Source organism: Acanthochromis polyacanthus, chromosome 12, assembly GCF_021347895.1.
Source record: "Acanthochromis polyacanthus isolate Apoly-LR-REF ecotype Palm Island chromosome 12, KAUST_Apoly_ChrSc, whole genome shotgun sequence".
Lineage (NCBI taxonomy): Eukaryota > Metazoa > Chordata > Actinopteri > Pomacentridae > Acanthochromis > Acanthochromis polyacanthus.
Window position 1 is genome coordinate 23,140,082 of NC_067124.1, and position 24,211 is coordinate 23,164,292.

A 24,211-nucleotide genomic window follows, 5' to 3' on the forward strand; every position below is an offset into this window, starting at 1 on the left:
GTATTGAAGAACATGTCTTTTATTATTTCATTTTTATACCTTACCATTAAACTATGATGGCTGATTATGCTTTTAGAGTTCTCTTTGTGTCCTTCTGATTGCATTCCTGTGTTTGCTCATGAAGGCTGCCGTCCCAGTCATTTATCACTACAGTACAAAGAAAGCTCACTCTCTCTACTGTAGTATTTTCTGTGCATTTTTCTGTCTCTTTCATTCCTCTCTGTCTCGCTTTGATTACTGGGTTGAGAACCTCCAGCCTATATTTATGCCGTTCTCTCTCGCTCTCTCTTGGCCTTTAGCTCTTCGTGCCCTCAGCTCTCTCCTGATGGGAGCTGGTTGCCCAGTCGGCTCAGCAGCGGGCAATGAGCCTTCGCTAACAGGGCTGAGATGTCAGCAGCCTCTCTGTCCTCTCCAGGGCTTTGAGCAGCAGCTCACTGTGGGTTATTAGTGTGCAGATCACTGGGGAGCCCGGCCCAAGCTGCACTGGCATCTGCTGGCTAATTAGCATCGTTTCTAACTCTGTGGTTTTTTGTAAAGGGCAGGAAACCAAGAACACAGTGACACCAACACTTTGTTTTCTGTCTGTTACAGTTAGTCCAGTTAAGGCGTTTGCTGAAGTGCAGTCCACCCATGTGCAAACAAACAAATGCCTCTAACCAAAAGCTTGTTTGTTGTACAAAGTTATGTTAGCTTTCATCTTCTGAAGGTTGGAAAGTTTAGAAGGGACAGCAAATCTAACCATAGTTAATGCAGCTTTGCCTGTTTGATGACCTGTATCGGAACTTTGTTATAGGCTACTGTAGAGCTGAAAGATGTCATTTATTTAATGTCAGCAATGATTTCCTTATTCATTATTTATTTTTAAGCAAAAATGTCAATTAGTTCTAGCTGTTTAGTGCGAGAATGGTTTGCTTTGCTTTATATAACTGTTAATTGAATGTTTTAGAAACTTGGACTGCTGCCCAGATCACTTTGGGCATTTAAAAAAATAAACCAGATAATGAATGGACAAATGATTATTGAGTTATTTTGAAAGCAAGACTAAGAATAACCACACTTCCATGACGCAGTTTTCTTTGAGCCACATGCCAACATGTGAGTGTCAACATGCCGATAATAGCTGCTGAGCAGGTATACAGTAATGTTTGTTGTCCTGGGTTTTCCTTAGACAGTATGTGAAGGTGCATTAGCATTTTCAGACAGCTCATCTGTGACGGTGGGCATTCAGACCTTTTAGCATAAATGTGTGGTAAAAATGTTGATTATAGCTGTTTTAAAATGTTCTGCCTTCCAGTTGAACATACAATAAATGGTACCTCTGTGAAACTTACAATATTTAGCCATTCACATTTTATTCTAAGACTTTGGCTTTCTTAACTGTTTTTATTGCTGTTGTTTTTTGTGATGTGTACGGGTTTATTATACAAGGCTATTTCTGACTTTTGCGTTTTATGCTTAAAAAAAATACCTGCAGCACAGTAACAGTTCACTAAGGCTGACTGGAAGGCATCTGATGAAAAGCATAGCAAAACATAGTAGTAGCAGTAGGAAGGCTAAATGAGTAGATGCGATGTCAGAACCTGAAATTCCCTGTGAAGTCGTACAGTGTGCATCCACTTTGCTCGTTTGCTCCTGTGTGTGTTATGCACTGTGTACGTCATTATGCGTGTGAGCGGCTTTTTGAGGTCACAGCTCACCAGAGAGCATCAGCACCCTCTCATCTATATCATCAGTGATCTTTGACCTCTTTCACTGTGCTCCTAATAAAGCCAGAGGAGAACCAATGAGTTCTGCCATCAGGGTTGCAGCAGAGAGGAAAAGCCTGCTGGTGTTTGGTTTTGTCTGAATTTAGTTCTGCCTGGAAAGCTTCAAAAGTTTCAATGTGGAACCTTCATTATTTATCGCTGACCTTGCAATCCCTACAAACACTAAATAGAATAGCTGAGTCTTTATTCAAGTCACTCCCAGCCTATTTTTTTCAGTGGTGCAAAGTGTGAACGTGTCAGAGGAGCTGACGGCGCCTGTGATGTTCTTTAGATGTTAAACTGAGTGTGACAGCTAAGCATTTTACAGTCATACAGACAAAGACAGAGGCTGGATATTTATTAGTGCTTTAAGCGATCTAGTTCAACTTTCCACACAACCGCGAAGGTGTGTGTTAGTCAGAGACGCCTCATGATTGTGACATGGCAACATTAGTCGAGGAAAGTTTCTTCTTCCTGGCTATTCAAACATAACTTCCATTAAGCAAAGAGTTAGTCATCATTCCACGCAAGTTTACTGATTATTCTGTTTGCTGAGCTGATGAATGTGTTTCTGTCAGGATGTGTAAGCTGATTTATGTGTTTTACAACAGTAGCTTTCAAGTTGCAGGGGAATCATCATCTTCTTATTGAGCGATGATGTTATTGCCTAAATTACACAGAAATAAATTGCTGGAAATTGATGGCTGACAGTTGAAGTTTGCCTGATTTGTTCTTTGTTTTTGTTTAATAATGAAGTTCTATCTCTTGTGAGAGGCAAAGCCATGCTAGAATTGTAGTATGAAGTATTGGATTTTATTGGTTAGAAATTAAATGTTCCAGTGGCCTTTTAAACCTCATATATGATAAATGCCAAAAATCACAGAAAACAGTAGAGCTGCCTCTAAAAACTGTTTTTCAGTCCCTCCAGGAATTCGCGATGTTGCGATCGCGCGAGTTCACGCGAAATCAACCAATCTCCGCGAATTTTGCTCGGCCTTGCAATTTTGTCCAATCACCGCAACTTTCCCGCAATTTTGGCCCGCCTCCCATGAGTTCCACCGATCATAGCAGCTTCCAGCGCAAACGTAATGCACGTACGTCACCGAATTCACTTCCTAAACCCGTGCAATATTGTGGTGGAATACAAAAAAAGAAAAAAAAATTACGTATTATACACACTTTTTTTTTTTTAACACGAAACATATTAGAACGGCTGAAATGATCGGACAACAGACCAGACAAATCACCATGATGGAAACTGTTGCATCCAGATCCGTTAGAGCACTGAAAGAATGAAGGTAAATTAGATTCATTATTCCACCAAAGAACATGGCAGAGTTATGTGACGATCAGCGTGTGTGAAACATTCCTCTGTTACCAACATTACTCAAAAACAGACTCAGGGATTTGAAGGAAATTCTCAGGGTCGGTCAGAAATGACACAAGGACCAAATGATTAGACTTCGGCAGTGATACGGCTTAAAGTTTGGATCCACAGATTTGTTAAGGATTCATAGCAGCATGGTAACCATGGCAACAAGTGAACGCTACCTCAGCGGCCTGCTGACGATCACATGATTGTGATCCTACAACAAATCTACCTCTGTGGACGTATTGGAAATGACACAAAGAACAACTGATTAAATTGTGGGGGTGTTTCTGAGTCCCATCAATTCCCGTCGCCCGCTACATATTTAGGTCACGTCATGTTAAACCAGTATCTAGCTGGTGCTAATTTCCCACCGTGGTGTGCCAGCTTTTGTGGAAATGGGTTGGAACGTTAAATAATTAATTTCGGAATAAATCTTGTCAATTACAGTGTTGAAACATGTTCTACAAGCTGGAAAAAATGCAGCTTTTTAGCAACTGTCACTGTCTCCCGCAATTTCATCACAACAAATAAGCTTAAAACATCACAACTTTTATCGCAATTTTTTTAGAAAAGCTGCCGTGAATTCAGGCCTTTTTGACCGCAACAATCACGAGAAACACCCACGAAATCCTGGAAGGACTGCTTTTTCAACGGGTTAATCTTCTGATCATTGTACAAGTTAATCTAATCAATTAATTTTCCTCCAAAAAACTAAAGACAGACTATTTCATTTAAATTTTTTATTTAGTTTTGTTTGTATTTTGTATGTCGTTGTATAATGCAGCATAGTGTGAAATGTAGTCAGAGGCTTGCATATTAAAGAGCAAAATTGAAGCCTTAAACTGGAAACTTCGGCATGATAAAAATGCCTTTAGAGGGCTTATTATTCAAGTCCATAGGTGAACTCCAAAATGAATTCCACATTTTTATGAAAACCCTTCACAAAGTCACAAAGAACATTTCTTCTTGTGGTGCATATACTCTCTAACCTTGGTAGTAGCTTCAAATTTTATGAAAATATTCCAGAATTATTTTATACACGTGCATAGTGAGTTTATGAGAAGCCATCGTGGTTTTAAAGTCAGTGTTTCAGCAGTGCAGAGCACCAGCTTGAAACAGGCTGCTGGTTAACATGGTTTCATGGGCTTTGTTTCAGACACTGTTTCGTGCTTGTTCTGTCATTTAACAACATAAAAAGCTCTAAATGAGAACACGGTTATTGGGAGTTTTGCTGTATACACTATGTGTGAGCGCAGAGATAAGCAAGCGGCTGTAAAGTGCCTCCATGCTGAACACTGCCTGTGTGCTTCTCTGTGCAGCAGCTCCAGAGAACACGGAGTTACAAAAAGGGAAAGAGGAATAGTCGCTTAATGTGTAAATTCAGTCTAGAAAACACAGACAATACTGGTGGGAAATGAGTTACTGCAATTCTAGTTTTACCCATTTAATTGATGAGGAGGAAGAAGATGGTGGAAGCGGTCATTTAAACATCAAATGAAAACCAGAACTGTTCAGACCATGAGCTGTTTGAATGATCTGTCCTGCCATGTTTTAGTGATTGAACTTTTTTCCCCCTTTCACTGCATAATTCTTTGAGCAGTGAATAGGACTGTAATTAATTTATGGCACAAGAACATTAGAAAGTACAAAAGCTTTACCCTGGATTTGTTGTATAGACAGGAGCGCATTATGAAGAAACTAGTGTTGAGAATAAGGGGGAAAAAATGTTTTATTTCTAAATCATCAACACTGCTGACCTCTTAGCTATTTTTTTCTTCTTGACAACGTTGCTAAAAATCTGGAAAAAATGTCTTGACTGCCTTGATACTTTATTAAAGACTGGAGACTTGTGAAATGTGTTGCAGAAATAATTTTTTATTCAAAGCTTAGAGTTCATCATATAGTCACGTACTTATTTCCCCTCTTTCAAATTTTTAAACCAATGCTGGAAAAGTGAGGGGAAAGCAGAACTGTTAAACATGAACTGAATGAATTAGTGTGGCTCTTAAACTAAGTGGGTATGTAGGTGTTCATGCTTTGATACTGTTAAGACTGAACCTTGTATGATTTGTTTGGTGAACAAAACAAGTTGTAGAATAGAAGGCAGAAAGCTGACATTGACACAGAGTAAAAACTGGTCTGTTATCAAGGGAATCAAGCAAGCAATCCAATTTACAACCAGACAGAGCCAAATAGAGCAGACTTCTTCCATGTCTGCTGGAGTTTTCCATTTGTTCAACAGTAGCTCAGAAAAATATACATGAAAAGAAGGTTGCTTCTGAATTACTTTGACTCATTTTGTCACTCCACACTGTTGTAACATAATGATTAATAAAACATTTACGAGCATTTTAGAACCACTGCTTTGATAGAGCTGTTGGTAAAAATGTCCTCTCTTTCCGTTTTCCTCCAGGTGAGGTGAAGATGGTGGACCGGCTTGCGAACAGCGAGGCCAACTCCAAGCGGATTGCAGTGGTGGAGAGCTGCTTTGGTGCTGCAGGCCAGCCGCTGGCCATCCCGGGCCGCGTGCTGATCGGCGAGGGCGTCCTCACCAAACTCTGCCGCAAGAAGCCCAAGGCGCGACAGTTCTTCCTCTTCAATGACATCCTGGTCTACGGCAACATTGTCATTCAGAAGAAGAAGTACAACAAGCAGCACATCATTCCTCTGGAGAGCGTCACCATCGACACGGTGCCGGACGAGGGCGACCTGCGCAACGGCTGGCTCATCAAGACACCCACCAAATCGTTCGCCGTCTACGCTGCCACCGCCACCGAAAAGTCCGAGTGGATGAACCACATAGGGAAATGTGTCGGAGACTTGTTGCAGAAGAGCGGAAAGTCTCCGACGGGCGAGCATGCGGCCGTGTGGGTGCCCGACTCGGAAGCGTCCGTGTGCATGCGCTGCCAGAAGGTGAAGTTTACGCCCGTCAGCCGCCGTCACCACTGCAGAAAGTGTGGCTTCGTGGTCTGCGGGCCGTGCTCGGAGAAGAAGTACCTCCTTCCCAGTCAGTCGTCCAAACCCGTTCGTGTCTGCGAGTATTGCTACTTGCAGCTGACGTCAGGAAGCCTCGGGCCCCGCTCAGACTCCATCAGCCGGCCGGGGTCAAAATTCAACAACCTGTCAGACGATGAAGACGAAGACGACAGCAGTGACTGAGGAATGCCCGATCCTCCCAATAGCGCGTCCCGTCTCTCTGTCGAGGAGGAAATACTCTGCTGATCATTTTCTCATTTTGTCTTTTTCCTCCCAGATGATTGAATTCTGATCCCCATGACAAGAGTTCCACCTCTGAGGATTAATTAATTAATTCGAGGTGGAGCTTCAGTCCTTTCTGCAAACCAAATGATTTTGTTTTCTCTTTAGTTCCAGCAGGGATGAATATTTTCCTGAACACAATGATTAATCAGTGGAATGTGGAATTAACTGCATGACCAGCAGAGCTCTGGGATGAAGTCTGACTGTTCGTCATCGCCTTTGAGTCCGCCCTTCTCTCTTGCCTCTTAATTAGGCTGCAATTAGTCACTACAGAAAACAGCGGTGCTAATGAGAAACTTCCACTCTGTTATAATTTAGTTTCTTCTAATTTTTTTCCCCTTTTTCTTTTTTTATGTTCTGTCCATGAACTAAAACAAGGTAATTTCTGCAGGGAAAAGCAAATGTCTGTCCTGCAGGTATTATTCCAAACAGGACTTTATTGTAACAGAATTCTGGCATTTTTGTTGCCCTACTTTGTAAATTTATCTCTAACAAAATGCTAAAACCCTCTTTTCTAAATAACAAAATGTAGATATTACGCTAAACCAATAGCTTTTCTAAATGACCTAATATAGTTGCTTCTGACAAATCAACTAAATCTTGTCTCACGGTGAGTGTCGGTCTCTTAGCACAGTTTCCTCAGCTGACATCCCAAAAACTAATTCTGCTTTCTGCCTTTGCCATCACGTAGTGCCTTGTAGAAAACTGAGCTCAGTCTTCAGTAGGGGAAAGGTTAGAAGTTAATAAAGCCAGTCTGCAAAAAAACAGAGACTTCATGACAGGTTGACTCTGATGCACATTATGTAGGATGGGATTGTTTTTTGGTTTTGCGTGTCAACACCGAACAGAAGAGCAGAGTGATTACCAGCCAGCCGACACACAGGAAGAGTTCAGTTTGGACTTTTCCTGGAGACACTTGAAAGACGCTTTAGCCAGCCATCCAATCTTAAAAAGGCAGGCGCTGGCTTTTAGATTTAGCTGCTAATATTCTTTTTTTTATTTTCCTTCTCAAGGAGAATCCTGTGAGAGTTTGGTTCTGGGTTCTGCCTTGTATTTCCACTTTGCTTTACAAAAATACAAAACAGAAGGGAGTATTGATCGTGTGGGAGTTTACGTACCGATACATAAACATGTGAACAGCTTGCATTTGCCTCCATGCAGCCTTGAAAAACATCTATCGTTGTATCAAAATGGCTCACTACATGAAACGCATATGTCCATCACTATAAAGTGTAAACTACCATCTCATTCCACAATATTGTGAAAACAATCCAACAATTGGATAATTAGGTGTTAAAAACATCTGAATATTGACTGATCACGCCCCACGTTTTCTTGCAGTGCTTGTCCGAACACGTCCTTCATTGTCATGGCATTTTTTTGTGTTGCAAACAAGCTGTTGCATTGCACTCTCCTGAGAATCCCTGGATCTTAGATTTAATATCACCTCATGGGTGGAGTATCTTGGAAACAAAAGACATAAAGTGGCAAAGGCTGCACATTAAGTTGTAATTCTTAAGTTGCCAGAGTGGGAAAAATCCTCAGGGTGGAAGATGGATGAAATGGTTCCTCACACCTGGATGGATATTTCTTTTAGTTGTTGGCTTGTTTAGAGGCTGTGTGAGCAACAGAGATGTGCAAAACATTGATTGAGCTGTTTTAAAGGCCAATTTCATTTTGGTGTGGAAAAAAAAAATTGGGAACATCAGACAAGCTTGTAACACACAGCTTATTCCATCAGTGAATGAATGAAATTAAATCAAATGCAATAATCAGGAAGTTTTAGGGCCTGTTTTGCATTTTCATTTGTTGTCGCAGGATTATGTGTTGCACCATAGTCTGTGCGATTCCTCCCTGTTCTGCTGCTGAGGTGGTTCCCTGGAATGAAAGTGAGGAAATCAGCATGTTGTCTTCCTGTCAGTGACTCTGGCATGTGCTGCTTCGAGGTCAGATGACCACTGTGTGTCATAAAACAAACGCACCTCCACTGAACTCTGCTTCTCTGCCAACAAAGCTAACATGTCCTTCCTTCCCTTCCCTCGCTGTGTCGTTTGTAACTTTCTCAGCACCAGAACTTTCCAATGAAAAGCAAGTCTGCTTGTCACATGATACGGTGTTTGACCCAAGTCATGTGATCAGTCACTGAACCAGGAACTGAAAGAGGCTGCTTGGAGGAATTGTAACGAGCTACCTGTGGCAGCCTGTGGAGATTTAAGGTTCATTTACTCTGAGATGTCAACAGTTTCAGTCAGAGTTTCTCTTCCCAGTGAGTCCTCTGAGGAGAGAACTAATTTGCACTCAGAAACACCAAGCATTCATTTCCGTATGTTTAAAAAAAGTAATTAGTCTTCAGAGTCAGAATGGATCATTTTGGAAGCCAGAACCTTTTAACAAAACTGTAAAGGAATCAGTTTAATATTAAGAGTTATGCCAGTTTGTGTGATCACCCTGTCACAGTTTTTCCCCGCCATTAGAAATCTTCACTGTTCCGTTCATTTATTAATGTCAGACTCAAGCTAGAACCTCTCAGACTATCAGCATGTTAATGAAGCTCCCGTGTTGCTTCAGGCCTCAGGTTGGTATTTAAATAAAAAAACATAAATACACACACATAGCATCTTGACACAAATCCAATGGTCAGGATACACAGATGTCCTGTTTTGTTCCAGCCAATCTCAACTAAGAAAAGCAGCAATTTGATCAGTTTGTCACATCCAGGTTACCCTGCCTTAAAGGTGTTCAGTCCAGAAAAGCTTTGTGTTTGAGGTTTGACAAAATCCAAAACACTGCACAAAGGTTTATAATACTCTGAGGCAGGATTTTACAGCCCTTGAAAGGATTATATTGTCATCATGATGGTTGCTAGGTAAAAAGTAAAACTCCATTACAAAGTAATCTTACAGATATGTGTGTTTGTGTATTTAATTGAACTCGATTCCTTGCTGGACGATGTCACCTTGTATTGAAGCAAAAGAGCCAGGTTCAACTTTTCTTTCTTTTTTTATTTTTTTTTACTAAAGTCCCCTGGCTAATATTAATAAGCGTAAAGTGGAAACAGCACAGCAGCAGCAGCAGCAGCCCTATCTCCTTGTCTGCCTTTGTGTAAACAGTTGAAGTGATTATTCCTGGAGCTCAGAAGGGAAAGAACTTATGCAGCTACCGATGTTTAATGTGAGCGGTTGTAAGGTCAGTACACATGGAATACTGAGTTCATAAAATGCATCTGTTCAGTCAGACAAACATGGAAAATGGTGACTGAAACACCTGTGGTTGGTGTAACACAGATTCGATTTGGTCGTTGTGGCCTGTTAAAGACCACTGTTCTCTGGGTTTGTCCTCATTTTTTTCCCTCAGTTTAAATGGAGGACGCTGTATGCTTTGGGTCTTTGGAATGAAAATTCTCAGAGGTGTGTTGTTTTATACAACAGTAAAAGTCATGAGTTAAGACTGGAAACTGAAACCTCTGAAATGTCTTTAACTTTATCTGAAATGGAAAAAAAAAGGGGGGGGGGGGGGCAAGTTTTAGCTGCTTCTGAAAGAGCTTAACCTTTACAAGTGACACCGCTATGAGTGTCCCTAGATGATTATCTACATTTTGACTACAAACAGGCAGAGCATTATTTTTCTACAGTCAGTTATGTGCATTTTTTGACGAGGGTATGTTTATATAAAGCAACGCCTCGTCTATAGTGCAACGCAGCAGAACAGGCAGAAGAAAGGGATCATTTTCTTTTTGTCTGTAGATTTTACAGACTCAAGTTGTTGTTAGAGCTTATGCTGCTGCAGTAAAGGCAACCTAAGTGATTAGGGAAGTTAACATGTTAATGATCACTAACCAGCTGTCCTTTATACTCACTGTGGCTGAGGTGCTGACGGAGAAGACGACTTTACCGTCAAACCCGGAAGCACAAAGTCCGGCCTCAGGTTTGCTGTGGATTGCACTTAACAAAGTTGGCACATGGACTCTGATCCAGGTTTATACCACATACTGTCAGTTCCACAGTGACTCTGTTGGGTGTTTTAAAATGAATCTTCATGTTGTTTTAATCCTGTTGATTTTTGTACATTTGTACAGATTTGTTTTGGGTTATTGTGCTTTTGTTGTACAGTTCTAATCAGTTCTGAAATGACGCTGTCTCAGGTGTCCCTGTGCTCAGCCCTCCTCCTCTTCCTCCTGTCAGTACATCTCAGCAGCATCTGCAGCTTTTTAACACACCTCACAATTATAAAATAGGCAGGAAATTGTCTCAATGACTTCGTCACAGCAGCAGGTTTATTCCTGATATGACATTTACCAAGCATTAACTACATCTATTTTATTTTTAATCCTCTGTTCTTCAGAAGGGACAGGTGTTCAGTGCAGCCATCACCATCATGTGCTTAAATGTGCACATAAGTAACCTGGTCACACTCAGCTTTGTCCAGCCTGTTTGCCTCAGAGAACACTGATTTCTTGGAAGAAAAGTGTTGCAGAGGCTGGAGGAAATGACAAGTAACTCTGCTCCAATTTATTGTATGTTGTTGTTTTCAAATTAACTCCATCCAAAGTCTAATTAAAACTGAAACGGGCTCCAGGTAGCTCCAGAGGTCTAAATCAGTCGAACCTTCAAGATTTCAAATGCCACATTTGCTCTGTAAGAAAGAAACTCAAGCTGGTCTGACACAGATCAGACACAGCAACAAAAACAAACAGGAAAACCGATCGGATAAATAACTAATGCTCCCAAAATAGCCTCAGGGGTAGAAGAGAAATCTGATTACTGTCTTACCACATACTTACGCAGATTTGCACAGAATGTGAGCGCGTTCTCAGATTACCTGCCAAACCTGGTTTCTCTGAGTCATCTGGTAACTTGAGTGCATATAGAGACATGATTTGTCTTCCAACGGTTGAATGAACCTGCTGCAGTCTGATCATGTTTGAGAAGCAGGATTTGACACATGGCCTGTGTTGCCAGGGCAACACTCTTATGTTGTACACAATCCAGCTGTTCGTGTGTTCACACTGTGAGCCACAAGGTCAACGAGTGACTCTATTCTTGCTGATTGTAGACTGAAGGTTTCGTTACAGCGATGAGCTTTAAGAAAATTATGTAAATGAATCATACATGCAACCAGCCGATTTTTTTTTTTTTTTTTTTTTTTTTTTTTTTAAGGAGTTGGGTGACAAAACGAGCGTAGATAAGGTCATGATTTTAAAAAAAAACATCAAAAAAATGTTCTTCAGCTCAGAGAGTCAATGCAATATTCATGTTAGCTGCTTTTGTCTTTTACCAGAATAGCGATTGTTCTTGTCAGTAGCCTAGATGTAGAGCTGGAGGCTTTATGGTCATGCTGAGAATCAATCATTCATCTTGTGCAGTCGTTAGTTCCAGCCCTGTGAGTCACCACACATATCTCCGATTTCACAAGTTGGAAGGATTAAAGCTGGGAGTGTCAGCATGATGCAAGTCCATGAGGGTCAGAAATGTTGCACCACATGGACAGTACACGCTATTTGTTGTCCATTTACGCCGGTTTCCCGCAGAAAATGGAACGATAAGCATGAAAGAGATGACAGCTATAAGGTGCTAAAAGCTTGTCATCACACCGCCTGTGTTAGATGACAGTGTGTGAAAGGAACAGAAAACATAATATAAAATAGTGTCACACTGTGATATGACAACAGAACTGGAGTTCAGTCTGATTATCAGCCAGCTTTCTGTTTGTTAACTTGGAAATTGTCAGTTGTAGAAAGATTGCCTTCAACTTCAGCTGCGAAGGATTTTTATAGTCATTTAAACAGCAGATCATTTTCTTGATATCAATTTAGCCTCAAAAGCAGAATTGTAAAGTGATTAATAATAGAATTAACAGCAAAAAAATATGATAATTTAGTGAAATGACGACATGAATTAAGAGTTGAGCACCGAATGAACTATAACAAACCATTAATTGTCACCCAGAGGCAAAGATGATCCCTTTAAATGTCATATTTTGTCTTTCCAACTTTCCAAAACCAAAAAAAATTCCGCTTACAAAGATATAAAATGCAGAAGTGAATCTCAAATTGATATCATTTATTTTAATTCAGCGTTTCATGAACTGATCTCTCTGAGCTCACATTGTGAACACAAAGAGACCAATCAGTGAGAGTGTCGACATCTTCAGGTGTGACTTCATTCAATCAAAGAAAAGCTGCAGATCCTGTGGTGTAAAGGAAAAAAAAACCTTTGCCTGAGGAGGCAACTTAGGACAGCTGAAAGAGAGATCAATGTGTAATGTGAGCTTGGTTTTGTTGTGCGAGCCGCTCACTTGTGTCTCATGGATTTTTAAAGTTCTCTCCATTTTGCTCTTTGATGGTTTTTATTTTTGGTGTTTTTTTTTTTCCTTTTTTTGTTCCTGTAGTGTTTTTTTTGTTTAAAAGCTTCTTAAAAGGGCTTCAATCAGAATGTAACCCAGCATATCATCTTCAGTACTAATTCCTTCAGAAATCTTTAAGTATATATTATATATAAATAATGTATTGCTTAAAGTCAGACTGTTGTCCCGAGTCGTTCTTATTTTGCTGTTCTGGATTTTGTTGGAAAAAGGGGAAAAGCAACAATCGGTTAATTAATTCACTCAGTCAAATTGGGGTTTTCTGAGCAGTCTTTATTTTGATTTTTAAGTTAAACATTTTGATATGACGTAAAAACCAACAAAAGAACCTCAGCACCACTGAGAAAAATGGTAAAAATGGGAAATACGGTTGTTAATTTTACTGTGATTAACATCAAGGCTGCTCAAGCCAAACGTTCTGCCTGGAATCATTTTGTATTCATTGCATTCATCACCTGAATGAAAAAAGTGTTTGAAGTCGCTGAACATAAATGCACGGGTTTACTGTAAACCTGTGATGCATCAAAGTGGATGCTAGAATGAATTATATAAAGAAGACTATAATATAATGTTGCTGTAAGTGTTTGAAATATAATCTCTATAGAAGACTGTAGAGTTGCTGAGTGTATTTTTCCTTCATACGCACAAGATGCACTTAAATCTGATTATAAATGCAATAATAAAGCTGCAAGCAACGTTGGACGGGTCTTCGCATCCTTGCTGGTCGGCGAACCAATGCATGTCCACCAGGTGGCGCTGCGACCGAGAGTATATGTCGGCCTACGGATGTGACGAGGGCTGGGCTGTGATCACACATGTAGAATTGCAGGCAGATTGGAGCATGTTCAGGCTAGTTATAGAGCATTTCCTTCCATCCACCAGGTGGCGCTGTGACTACGGCTGTATATGTGCATGTGAATGTCATCAGGGCAGGACTCTGATCATACATTTAAAATTTCATGCAGATTGACGCATGTTCAGGGCAGTTACACGGTATTTCCTGTTTCATGGCGAATTGTCAAATTCCAGGGGTCGCCATTTCCACGCCCTCAGACTTTTGTGTAGTATTTTGATAAGTTTTGATCAGCCATGCCTGCTGTACATCCTGGCCAAATTTCAGCTCTCTCAGTGTTACCCTGTTTGAGTACATAGCTTTTGAAAATGGTCAAAAATGACCCAAAATGCACTTTATTGCTCGGCGCTTCGCACATCCATTTTAATGTCTATGTTGTGTTTTTTCATGACCCCGTTTGTCTGGAAGTCAGTGTTATATTGTCTAGTATAGATCCCTTAGTATTGTTTGTCAGTGACTCAATGTTGTCTTGTAATGTTATTTAAGGATAGGTCTCTCTTGAGAATGTGACTCAGTTTCTCAATGACATTACCTATATAAATAAGGCTAAATAAAATAAAACAGAGTAGCATAGTAGGTTTCTTAGAAAACATCATAGTATAGCCCTAGGTTCAAAAAACTCCATTTATATTGGTTATAGTTTTCTCATTTTGTGTGGAAATTGTGAAATCAAGCGGGACGCATATTTCTCTTTTTTTTCGTGGAAATGTGAGATTCTTGCGGGAATTATGCGCTGTTTTGCGGGGATTATGCGGCCTTTTGGGAAATAATTGACCCCTGCATAATCAGCGGCATTTTGGTGATTAATGCAGGAATTCATTCGATCGCATAATCGCGTTTTTCTGGAGGGTCTATAAAATAGCTTTCTCCACGAAAACTAATAAATATGAGGTCAAATAGAACGGTTTTAAATACTGCAGTCCCACGATGACAAGAATAAAGTTTCTCAACAAAAACTAAATCTGCTGGTGGATTCCATGAAAGTCCTAATAAATGATAATAAAGTGCGATACTAAAGGTTTGTGGTGCTAAAAATGTCAAAGTAAAGATATCAAGTTGAACATCTGGATGGAGGTTGATAAAAGTTGACCTCCCTTCATTTCTCTGGAGCCGACTCCATGGATTTTAGGGATGCTGGTTAAAGACCTGCTCTTCTAGTCGTCTTCCTTCTTGTCGCTGTAAAAAGTCTTTCCATCCTCGGCGACTTCAACACCTCTTCATGACAAGTTCTTCTGCCTCCGACCTCGTGGAAATTCCAGAAACTTGAGAAACCCGTTGAGTCTCGGATTTTGAAAAAACTTGTCCGACGGGGGAAGGTGTGGTGGGCAGTGGGGGAGTAGAGGGGGGAGGCCACCACCCACCACCAGAATATCAGAATATTCTATTACCTATTATTATTATTATCTATTTTTCCCGCTATGAATATTAAAATACGCCGAACCATTTGTCCTGTATCATAGCTACATGTATGACGTTTGTAGCAAAAAAATAAAAATAAAAAAAGCGTGAAAATCAGTTGAATAGTCAGAGTTAAGATGGATTAAATGCGCTGTCAAACAGCGCTGAGTGGAGCGGCTGACCGGACCAAGATGGCGGCCGTATTTCTCGCTGCGCAGCACCCCGAGCGGCGTCTACTCTTTATTATGTCTATGATTCCACCTACAAAGTCCTCGCACATCCACCTTAAAGGAACATTCCACCATAAATCCCTGGACATGCACCTAAAATGTTGGTTTAACCGAGTCTTCCATCCAAAAACTTCAGAGACCTGAGGGGCTGCTTTAAATAAATATTCCACCTAAAATCTCATCTAAGGCAGTATGTGTAGCAGCTTCAGCTTGTGCTTCATCATATTATCTCATTCGACATCTGTGTGGAATTCTGTGATACTAAGCTTCTAAATTTTTAAATTATGGACAAAAACTTGTTTTGTGAGATCAATTTCTTCAGTTCATTGTTACATCAGAGTGAGCTCTTTTGTCCCACATTTGAAGACTCTTGAACAAGCTTGATGTGATATTTATTTTTGTGCGTGTGCAGATGAAAAGCTTGACAGATTTGATAATTTCTCGGTGCTCCTTAAAGTTCAAACTGTCTGCCGGATCATTTTGAGTGGCAGATAGTCAAAGCAAGTGCTAGCCATTAGTAAGCAGATAATGGAGGATAATAGCAATAATTATGGTGGTTATTTTACAATTATACTAATCTTACATTACAACAGTGGTGGATGCTAAAACTCCAGGTCAGACTGGCTCTGGTCACAGCCAGAAATTATAAAGTTTTAATTCATTTAAGATTGGATGTACTTTGTATTATCTAACACTGTACTTTTCACAGCATGGAAGGAAATTTCCTGTGAATATTTATGGTTCTGGGGATGATACAAGATTGGGCTTATTCCAGAAAGTTTCCTTTTCAGGACAAGCTTCCTCCTAAATGTGGAGTCTGTGATTCTGAAGAACGATTGTTGACATTTATGTAGTTGGTGTGTCAGATTTACTGTCTCTTTCACTCCCACTGCCCCCTTTAATTCCTCCTTACACCTGGTTTTTGCATGAACGTAAATGTGTGTGAACACCAGATTTTTAAACATGTAATATACAGTGATATGACAGTGAGACAACAATCAGCTACTTGTGTCTTTCTTCTGTGGATTTATTAATAAAATAAGAAATGATTTGCTAATAACTTCACCATATCAACATGAAAAGTCAATGATATGTCACATTGTTCAATTTGTTTTTCAAGGTCAGAGTAAAGAGTCAGTTATAGCAGCTTTAAATGACCCAAAAATGATTTAAACAGTTATATAATTATAAGATTTTTAGATTTATTTTTTTAAACTTCTTGTTTCTCGGGATCATAAATACCAATTTTATTAACAGTTGAATTTACTGAACTGAAATAAATGAGGATGTCTTTATGGCACTATTATTCTTGATAATACCCATAAAATGTAATAATATATAACTGAGATTATTATTGTCCTTATTGCCTTCATTTGACAGTGGCACAGCAAGGATCAGAGGAATGTAGAGGATAATTCCAGAAATGGCTTTTACAGTTTGTTCTGTCGTCATTTTTTGTTTGCTTTAGCATTCCCATTATTATGATAAATTTGCGATATGCGTTAATATGTGCTAATAATTGCTAAATAAACAAAGCAGCTGTGAAAATTTATTTATTAAGTTATTGAATTTCCCTTTGGGGATTAATAAAGTCATTGTATTGTATTGTATTGTAAAAGGAGAATTTGATGCTTCAGGGAGACCAGCACCAACACCTTGGTTGTTTCTAGATTCAATATTTCTCGGGAAACATTGCGTCTAAATTGATCCGGCTCAGGCAGACATGTTGTTCCCTCATGTCTCTAGTATAAGGCCTTGACTTTCATTATCTTCAAATGCATCAGGGAATTCTTTTTATTGAATGTGGTCACAACGTTTGAACATCTAAAGCAAAAACTGTTGATTTAGTTTAAAAAAAAGTGTAGTCAAAGAGAAAAGAGGAAAATCACATTTTATTTTCTGTAAACAGTGAAGTACAGCCGGTTCAACCCTGAAGTCCAGTTTATCTCTAAAATGGAGAATAAATGGCCATGTTCCTTCCACTTTCTTCAAATGGATTAGTGAAGTGCTGCTGCTGCACCGAGTCGTCATTGGCACGTAGGAGGCAAGGAATACAGACACTTTGTGATTAGAAATATCATCGTATTGCACAAAGAACTATAATTACATTGCTGTTTTTTGAGAGCCAGCAGCTTGGAAGGACTTCTTGTAGACATCCAATAAAAGCCCAGTTAATTTTCTTGTAGATACTCTTCTTCAGGGCTGCAGATAGCTACTGCTTTGAATATTTCTGACTATTATTATTAGATTTTTTTTCTTCTTCACAGATTAAGTGTGGAATTGAGGAAGTCTGTCTCGGATCAAGTGCTGCATACTGAACTGTTCAGGGCAAATACTTGTACAACCCTTGATAGTGTGTCACCGTTGAAAGATGAAACATACTTTTCCTATTGTCAAGTAAAAGTTTGTAAAAGGACAAATTGTAAAATCACATTCATGTAAAATTTTGTCTAACTCCTGCTCACTCTAGCACCTCCAGAGTTGCTTGTTTTCTGTGTTGGCAGCTGTGGTCCAAAGATTTCTCCTACTAAAATCAAAATGCAGACAAAAATGTAGTTTCAAGTGATATTTAACTTTACAAAAATATAACACAATGCATTCATATGAAAACTGGTGTCCACTCCTGCAAAAGCAACTTTAAAAAAACAAAAAAAAATGCAATTTAGAATGTGAATTTAAACTGAGATCGTCAAAGTCGGAGGATAGATAATGAGTGTTATTGTGGTGGCTGGCTGTGATTTCTGCAGGGAACATTTTAGATTACTCTAAAGCAATGTTGATGATACGAGTCTGAAATTACAGTCTGCTTAAAAGCTGTTAGATAAGCACTTACTAGCCACCCAGCGCAGCTCTCTACTTCACACGCTGCAGAAAAGAGTCTAATCAGGGGCTCATTCAGACACGAGCTTGATGCACACAGCCTCTTTTTTTGTTGTGTTTTTGCAGCGCTAGTCACTTTCCAAGCCCTTGGAAGGCTGAGTGGTTAAGGCACACTTACTTTAAAATGATGACAGTCCTCACCAAGTCCACTTTTCTCAGTTTGACCCCAGTTCAATAAAATAGTGGCCTCTTCTCCAGTTGGTTTTTCCTGCACTTCTGGACCCAAGGAACAAAAATAATTTGCTGTTCCACTTTATTTCACTTTATTGGTGCCACTTAGAGATGGAATCTGTGTGGGATTTATGGGGGGAAATGCAATATATGTGTGCTCCTGTTTCTAAATTTCCACCTAAAATTCAGTTATATCACCGTTGCATCCAACTCAGTCAAATTGTAGCTAAAATATACATACCGGTCTGACAGTAAAACATTAAAAGACACAAGAAAAAATGTGTCTGTGGTCCCTCTAGCAATCTAATTTCCATCATCTGATAGTATAAAAACAGCACAGACAAAACAAGAATTTGGTCTGTTGCAAAAATATACAAACAGAAATGTAATGATTTTAAAATGTAAAAATAATTCTCGAAATGATGCTAAATCTGTTTTTTCTTTGTTGTCATTATGTGCTTTTATAATTCCTGCTCTAATGGCCTATTCTGTTTTCTCAATTTAAGAAGTTTTGCCCTTAAATTACTAAGAACCGCACAGATAAAGTTAAATTTAGAGTAATTTAGCTGTTAACTTGAGTCTAACATGAGCTAAAATATTAAAGAAATGTCATTAAGTTTTTCTACTCTCTGCAGGCCTGATCTGATGCTGTAGACTATGTGCTGTTTATCAGAGCATAACTTTAAAGCTACATTGTGAAATTCTTGTCTCCTCGTGCTGGCAGTTCGAGTAATTACACAAACCGGTCCTTTCTCTGAACAAAGTTACTTTTATCTGCAGCATCAGAAACTTTTACTGGACGCTTACTGGGTTTTTCCACCACACTCTTAGTTGCGGTGGCTACTTGGTCACTTTCACTATGGTTACTTATTGACAAGATGCATTGCAGTTAGTGTACAAACTTAAGCTCAAGGACCCTCTCTGATGTCTTAGAACTTATAGTTGCTTGTAGAAAGCGTCTCTTCCACAAAAACTTGCATTTGAGGACTGGTTCAGAGCGCTGGACTAACTTTTTGCACTGGCTGCACTAGCTTTTTCATTTAGGAGCACCAGCGCATACATAAGTCCCACTCAAAAATGTTATTAAACTTTTTTGTTATTTTCCATACACACTGATAATTTTATTTAAATGACTGTAAACAGAAATAAAAGTGCAGATAAAATTTTAATTTAGCCCGTTCTTTTTCGGTGATCTGGGAAAGGAAGTAAAAAGTTGGTCCTCTTTGGCTAGGTTAATATAAGCTGTGTTTCATTTCTGACCCTCCACTTATTGCTTTTGTTTAACATTTTATTTTGGAACATCAATGCTCTGGTAGCTAAAGCAATGTTCCTGTGGTTTTTAGTGGTACAGCGTGACTGATGTACATGCTGACACTCATGGAGTTTATCGGGGAGAGAATAACCCAGGAGCTAAAATATACAAATGTCTCTAAAATTCCTTACATGCATAGTTGGTAGACACTAGAAACTACTGCTGTTGCCTAAAACCAGTCATGCATTGAGATACGCTATGAGTTGGTGGACACAGAGAAGCCTCTAGTCCCCACTTAGTTACTCCAGCGCAAAGCTCTGTGTGACCAAAAGTTGGTTTGAAAACAGTAAAATGAAATGTCATTTTGTTTTGACGCAGAGTTCTGGTGCAGCAACTTGAGACAAAATTTAGCTTTTGATAAATGAAAATCCATTTGTATACCTTAAAGTATCGACACAAGCTTCATACCGAATACCCATCCCTGGAGACTAAATTAAACAACTACTTGTTTGTCAGAAAATGAATTTCAGGAAGCAATGACAGAGCAAACAGTTGTGTCACAGATGACTTCATTTTGGTAATGCAGGAAAGCTTTATCTCGCTGCATTCTAACACACTTCCTGCAAGTTTATTTAAAAAAAAAAGCAAAGTGAAAATAAATCGCTCATCTGCTGGTATGATGTTGGAAAGTGGTCAGCAGCGATGTGAGGCTTGTGCGATTTGTAGCAGATGGAATCAAATACGGTTAAGAATAGATTTGTGGTTCATTAAATTTAAATTGTCGGTCATTCCCATCCTCCTCAGTGAGCCATGATTTACCTCGCTAAGGGAGGCAGATTTCTTTTTAAATTCCACAAATAGACGCTGTGGTGCTTTGGAGGCTTTCTTTTAAAGGCATCACAGATCAGAAAATAGGCTTGACTCATTCAAATTACTCAGGGACGATCTGTTTTAATGATGGCATCATCTTTAGGCCACGGAAGAGTTCAGGCTCACAGCTCACTGTTCTGTCAGTCAATATAATTACTGCCTCGTCCTCATTTTTTCTAACATACAGACATGGAGTCGAGTGTCAGAAGTGCTTTTCAGAGTTTTCTTTTCTTTAGTTCTTGTCCTTGGTCTGCTTTTTAATACAACCTGGGAAACAAAGCAGTTTGTTCCTACAGAAACTGAAATGTATTTTGCTAAGAAAGTAATGTATCTCCAAGGTTTTTTTCTTTGAACAGTAGCATTCAAAGTGTCATGATGGACAGGTGTATAGGAGAACAAACAGAAGACGCTACTGAACTCTCACAATAAATTCAGGTGAATGGATATTAGTGTCTACGGACCTGTATCCGTAGCCCACAGACTACGGATACGGCACTTTCCATTTGCCAGACAGATACGGACCCGTACGCGAGTCTCGCGAGTCAAGAAGCTGCTAACCACTGCAAACTGTTGAAAGGTAAGCAAAGGTTAAGGTTAGGGTAAGTGTTAGGGTCAGGTTTAGGGTCCGTACCTGTAATACTGATGCTACAGGTCCGTACCGCTAGCGTCTACCGGGAGTCACGTGACCAGATCTGATTGGCAAATGGCAAGTGCCATATCCGTAGTCCACAGGCTACGGGTACGGGTCCGTACCTCTAGCAACAACCTTATTGAAAAGCAATGACAAGTACAAGGTCACTGTCTTCCTTTTCCAGCACTGTCATTACCTAACTGAAGATGCAACTGTAACCCTTATTTTGCAGCGACAGTTTCTGTGGCTGGACAATGTTTCTGAGAGTCAGTAACATTGGTGCATATGTGACGGAAGAGATCCAAATGGATGACATGAGGTTTAACATGCTTCAGAAACAATTACCTGTTAGTTTGATGCTGCCTCATACATACGCTATATTGCCAAAAGTATTCACTCACCTAGGCTAATCGTATCACAGTTCCACACTGGAATTCACTGAGCTCCTGTATAGGCCCACTCACACAGCGGGCCTACACAAATCAAAAACTAAACCTAATTTGAATTAAGCCACCGTCCCCACCAAAGTGATCTATTTGTGTTAGAACACACTCCTCCTGGCTCTGCTTTCTCATGTGGGGAATGTTCTCTGGAAGTACCACCTGTGACACGTTACTGGATCTTCTCTACACTGTCAGAACAATGATGTTTCAGCTCGTGTTTCATTTTGGGCAGACGAAGAAGTCACAGGGAGCCAAGTTGGGGAAATAGGGCGAGTGGGGAGCGGCAATTGTGTTGCTATGGCTGAAAAACCTGCAGTCAATCACACATTGGAGCACGAGTGTATCATCGCGCCACAGTTCAAGTAATTAGTACTGAACGTTCTTCCTAAGACACCTCAGGATAATACAATAGAACTCTTCACAGTTTACAACCATATGAATGTTACGCATTCTCCTGTGTGTGCCTGACCTGGCACACTTTCTCCGGTCTTGGAGACTACCGGCTGTTCCTCTCCAAAGATCGTTGTTTGGCCTCTCGCTCATAGCAGTCAAACCATCTTTTGTCGCCAGTGATGATCTTCCACTCAAACTTAAGCTCTTCCCAGCTGCTTACTGACAGAATATGATGTTTGATCTCATCTCCAGTTTGAGGTTCAGAGAGAACACGTCCTGATGTTGATAACGCGAGGTCTTTCAGCATCCTTACCCTTTACAGCTTGCATCTGTTGCGTGTACAGTTATTGTGAAGTGCTCCATGTACGTGCACCATAAACAGTCTCTACTGTTCTTACTTTGTATTTTTTGTGACTATTTCTGATCCCTTCTTTTCTTGGTGATTTCTCCTCTCGCAAGAGATTGATGGTTTGTTTTTGTTGATGAAGACTCATTGGATAGATAGGTGTTGAGCTAAATGTTGCTGTTATTGTCATTTTTGTGTATCATGCTTAGTAGGACCACTGAGTCCGTGTTTATCCGCCTGTCAATCATTTAACTGTTTTGTTTTGTTCTATTTTCTTTTTACCTCGGAAAAATTGTTTGAAAACCTGCCACAAAAATCCAGATTCAGTCAGTATTTGAACTATAGGTTAAAATCAGCTCACACCAAGATTATTTTTCCATTGCTTGGATTTTCAACAATCTCCTCCACATCTGAACTCATCAGAGCGACAGATAACGCTTACATTTTCTATAATCAAAGCTGGCTACAACGTTAAATGTGGTCATTTTGTTGCTGAAGACCCAGCTGGTAATTTCTTAGTATTTAATAGTTGTACTTGTTTAATTAGTTCTATTTTTTTCTAAAAGCTTCCCATGTGAAAGATGCCATTTTTGCCATTATGAGAACAACACAAGAGGAACAAACACAAGTAAATACATTTAAAAAAACTGCTTTTAATGTTTTCAGACCTGTGAAATGTGTTTCAAAACGAAAATAATTTCTCAGTACTTTGTGAATAATTCTTTTGACTGATAGCGTAATTAAAAGAAGCTTTAGATGTGCTGCTGCCTCCTAAATAGGCGTCGAGTTTTAATTAAATGATTGAGCAGAACGTCTCCTCTGCCCACACCCAGAGCTGATCTTTCCCGACACTTGTACACCTTTTATGTCTGTCCTCCGCTCTTCTCCTCTTACAGCTCCGTTGTTGTTCCAGCCACCAGCTTCTGTATCTAGTTTACAGAAATAAATTGATTTTTTGCTTATTAGTAATGCAAGGAATTCTGCCACATTCCCTGTATTTATTGCTTGACAGTTGGCTAAATTTGGGTTTGACTGAAACACAAGAGTCAAAAATAATTCGCCTCGCATTATAAAGATTTGTTTTTTAGCAGAAAACGTAGACATTAAATCACATTTTGTGACCGCTTGTCACTGAGCTGTCGGCTTGATATTGTAAATATCTGAAAACTGTTCACCTCCTGCTTCCTCCATCAGCTCCATGATCTTCGTTTAGTACAGTGACTCTGTAATTATGTTGCGTTGTAGGGAGAGCAATCACTTAAAGGTGTGCTGTTCAAAACTAAGTTGGAAAAGACTGCGGTTGATGATGGTTTATTTTTAGCCGTGCTAGCAGCAAGACTCTAGAGATGATATAAGCCAGTCAGCCCTCCACTTCAGTTCAGATAAAATGAAACATCTAGTAGATTAAATTTAGACATTCGTACTCCCTGAAGGATGAACTGTCGTCGCTTAGGTGATACGCTCACTGTTCCACTAGATTGACATCTCAATTTATTATTTTTTTAAAGTAAAATGTCTCAAAAACTATTGGACAAATTGCGATAAACTAACAAAACTAATATCAATTGTAGATTAATCTGTTGATTGTTTTCTCCATTAGTTGTTTGGTCTGTAAAATGTCACAATCTTGGCACCAGATTAAATCCTCAAAGACTCCTCGTTTTGTCCACAACCCAAAGATGATTAATTTCCTGTCATGAAGGAGTAAAGAAACAGGAAGTTATTCAAAACTAGAAAGCTGAAATCAAATACATTTTGAATTTTTGTCCCCCTTTCCTTTTTTTCTCATTTGTCATTACTCAAACCAACAATTATTTATCAGAATCATTTGACGCTGTTTTAATATTTGACAAATATTTGATCAGTTGTTGCAGTTTTACAGAAAATATGTTATAGACACTTATGATCCACAAAGGAGCTGCAGACTTTTTATCATCTCTTTGTCCACTACTGGCTTATCACTTATCTGCAAATATCTTACTTATTATTTCCATTTCCTTGTTATTGAT

The 24,211-nt window shown here is 39.5% G+C and overlaps 1 protein-coding gene across 1 annotated transcript in view; it reads left to right on the plus strand.

Annotated features, from left to right (window-relative positions):
* The window catches only part of plekhf2 (pleckstrin homology domain containing, family F (with FYVE domain) member 2), a 32,840-nt gene extending 19,947 nt beyond the window's left edge, over positions 1–12,893 (plus strand). Inside the window, exon 2 of the mRNA XM_022211903.2 lies at positions 5,531–12,893. Within this exon, the coding sequence (XP_022067595.1) occupies positions 5,542–6,276 (735 nt within the window). The 5' untranslated portion in view covers positions 5,531–5,541 and the 3' untranslated portion in view covers positions 6,277–12,893. The remainder of the gene's footprint in view (positions 1–5,530) is intronic.
* Positions 12,894–24,211: the final 11,318 nt, after the last annotated feature.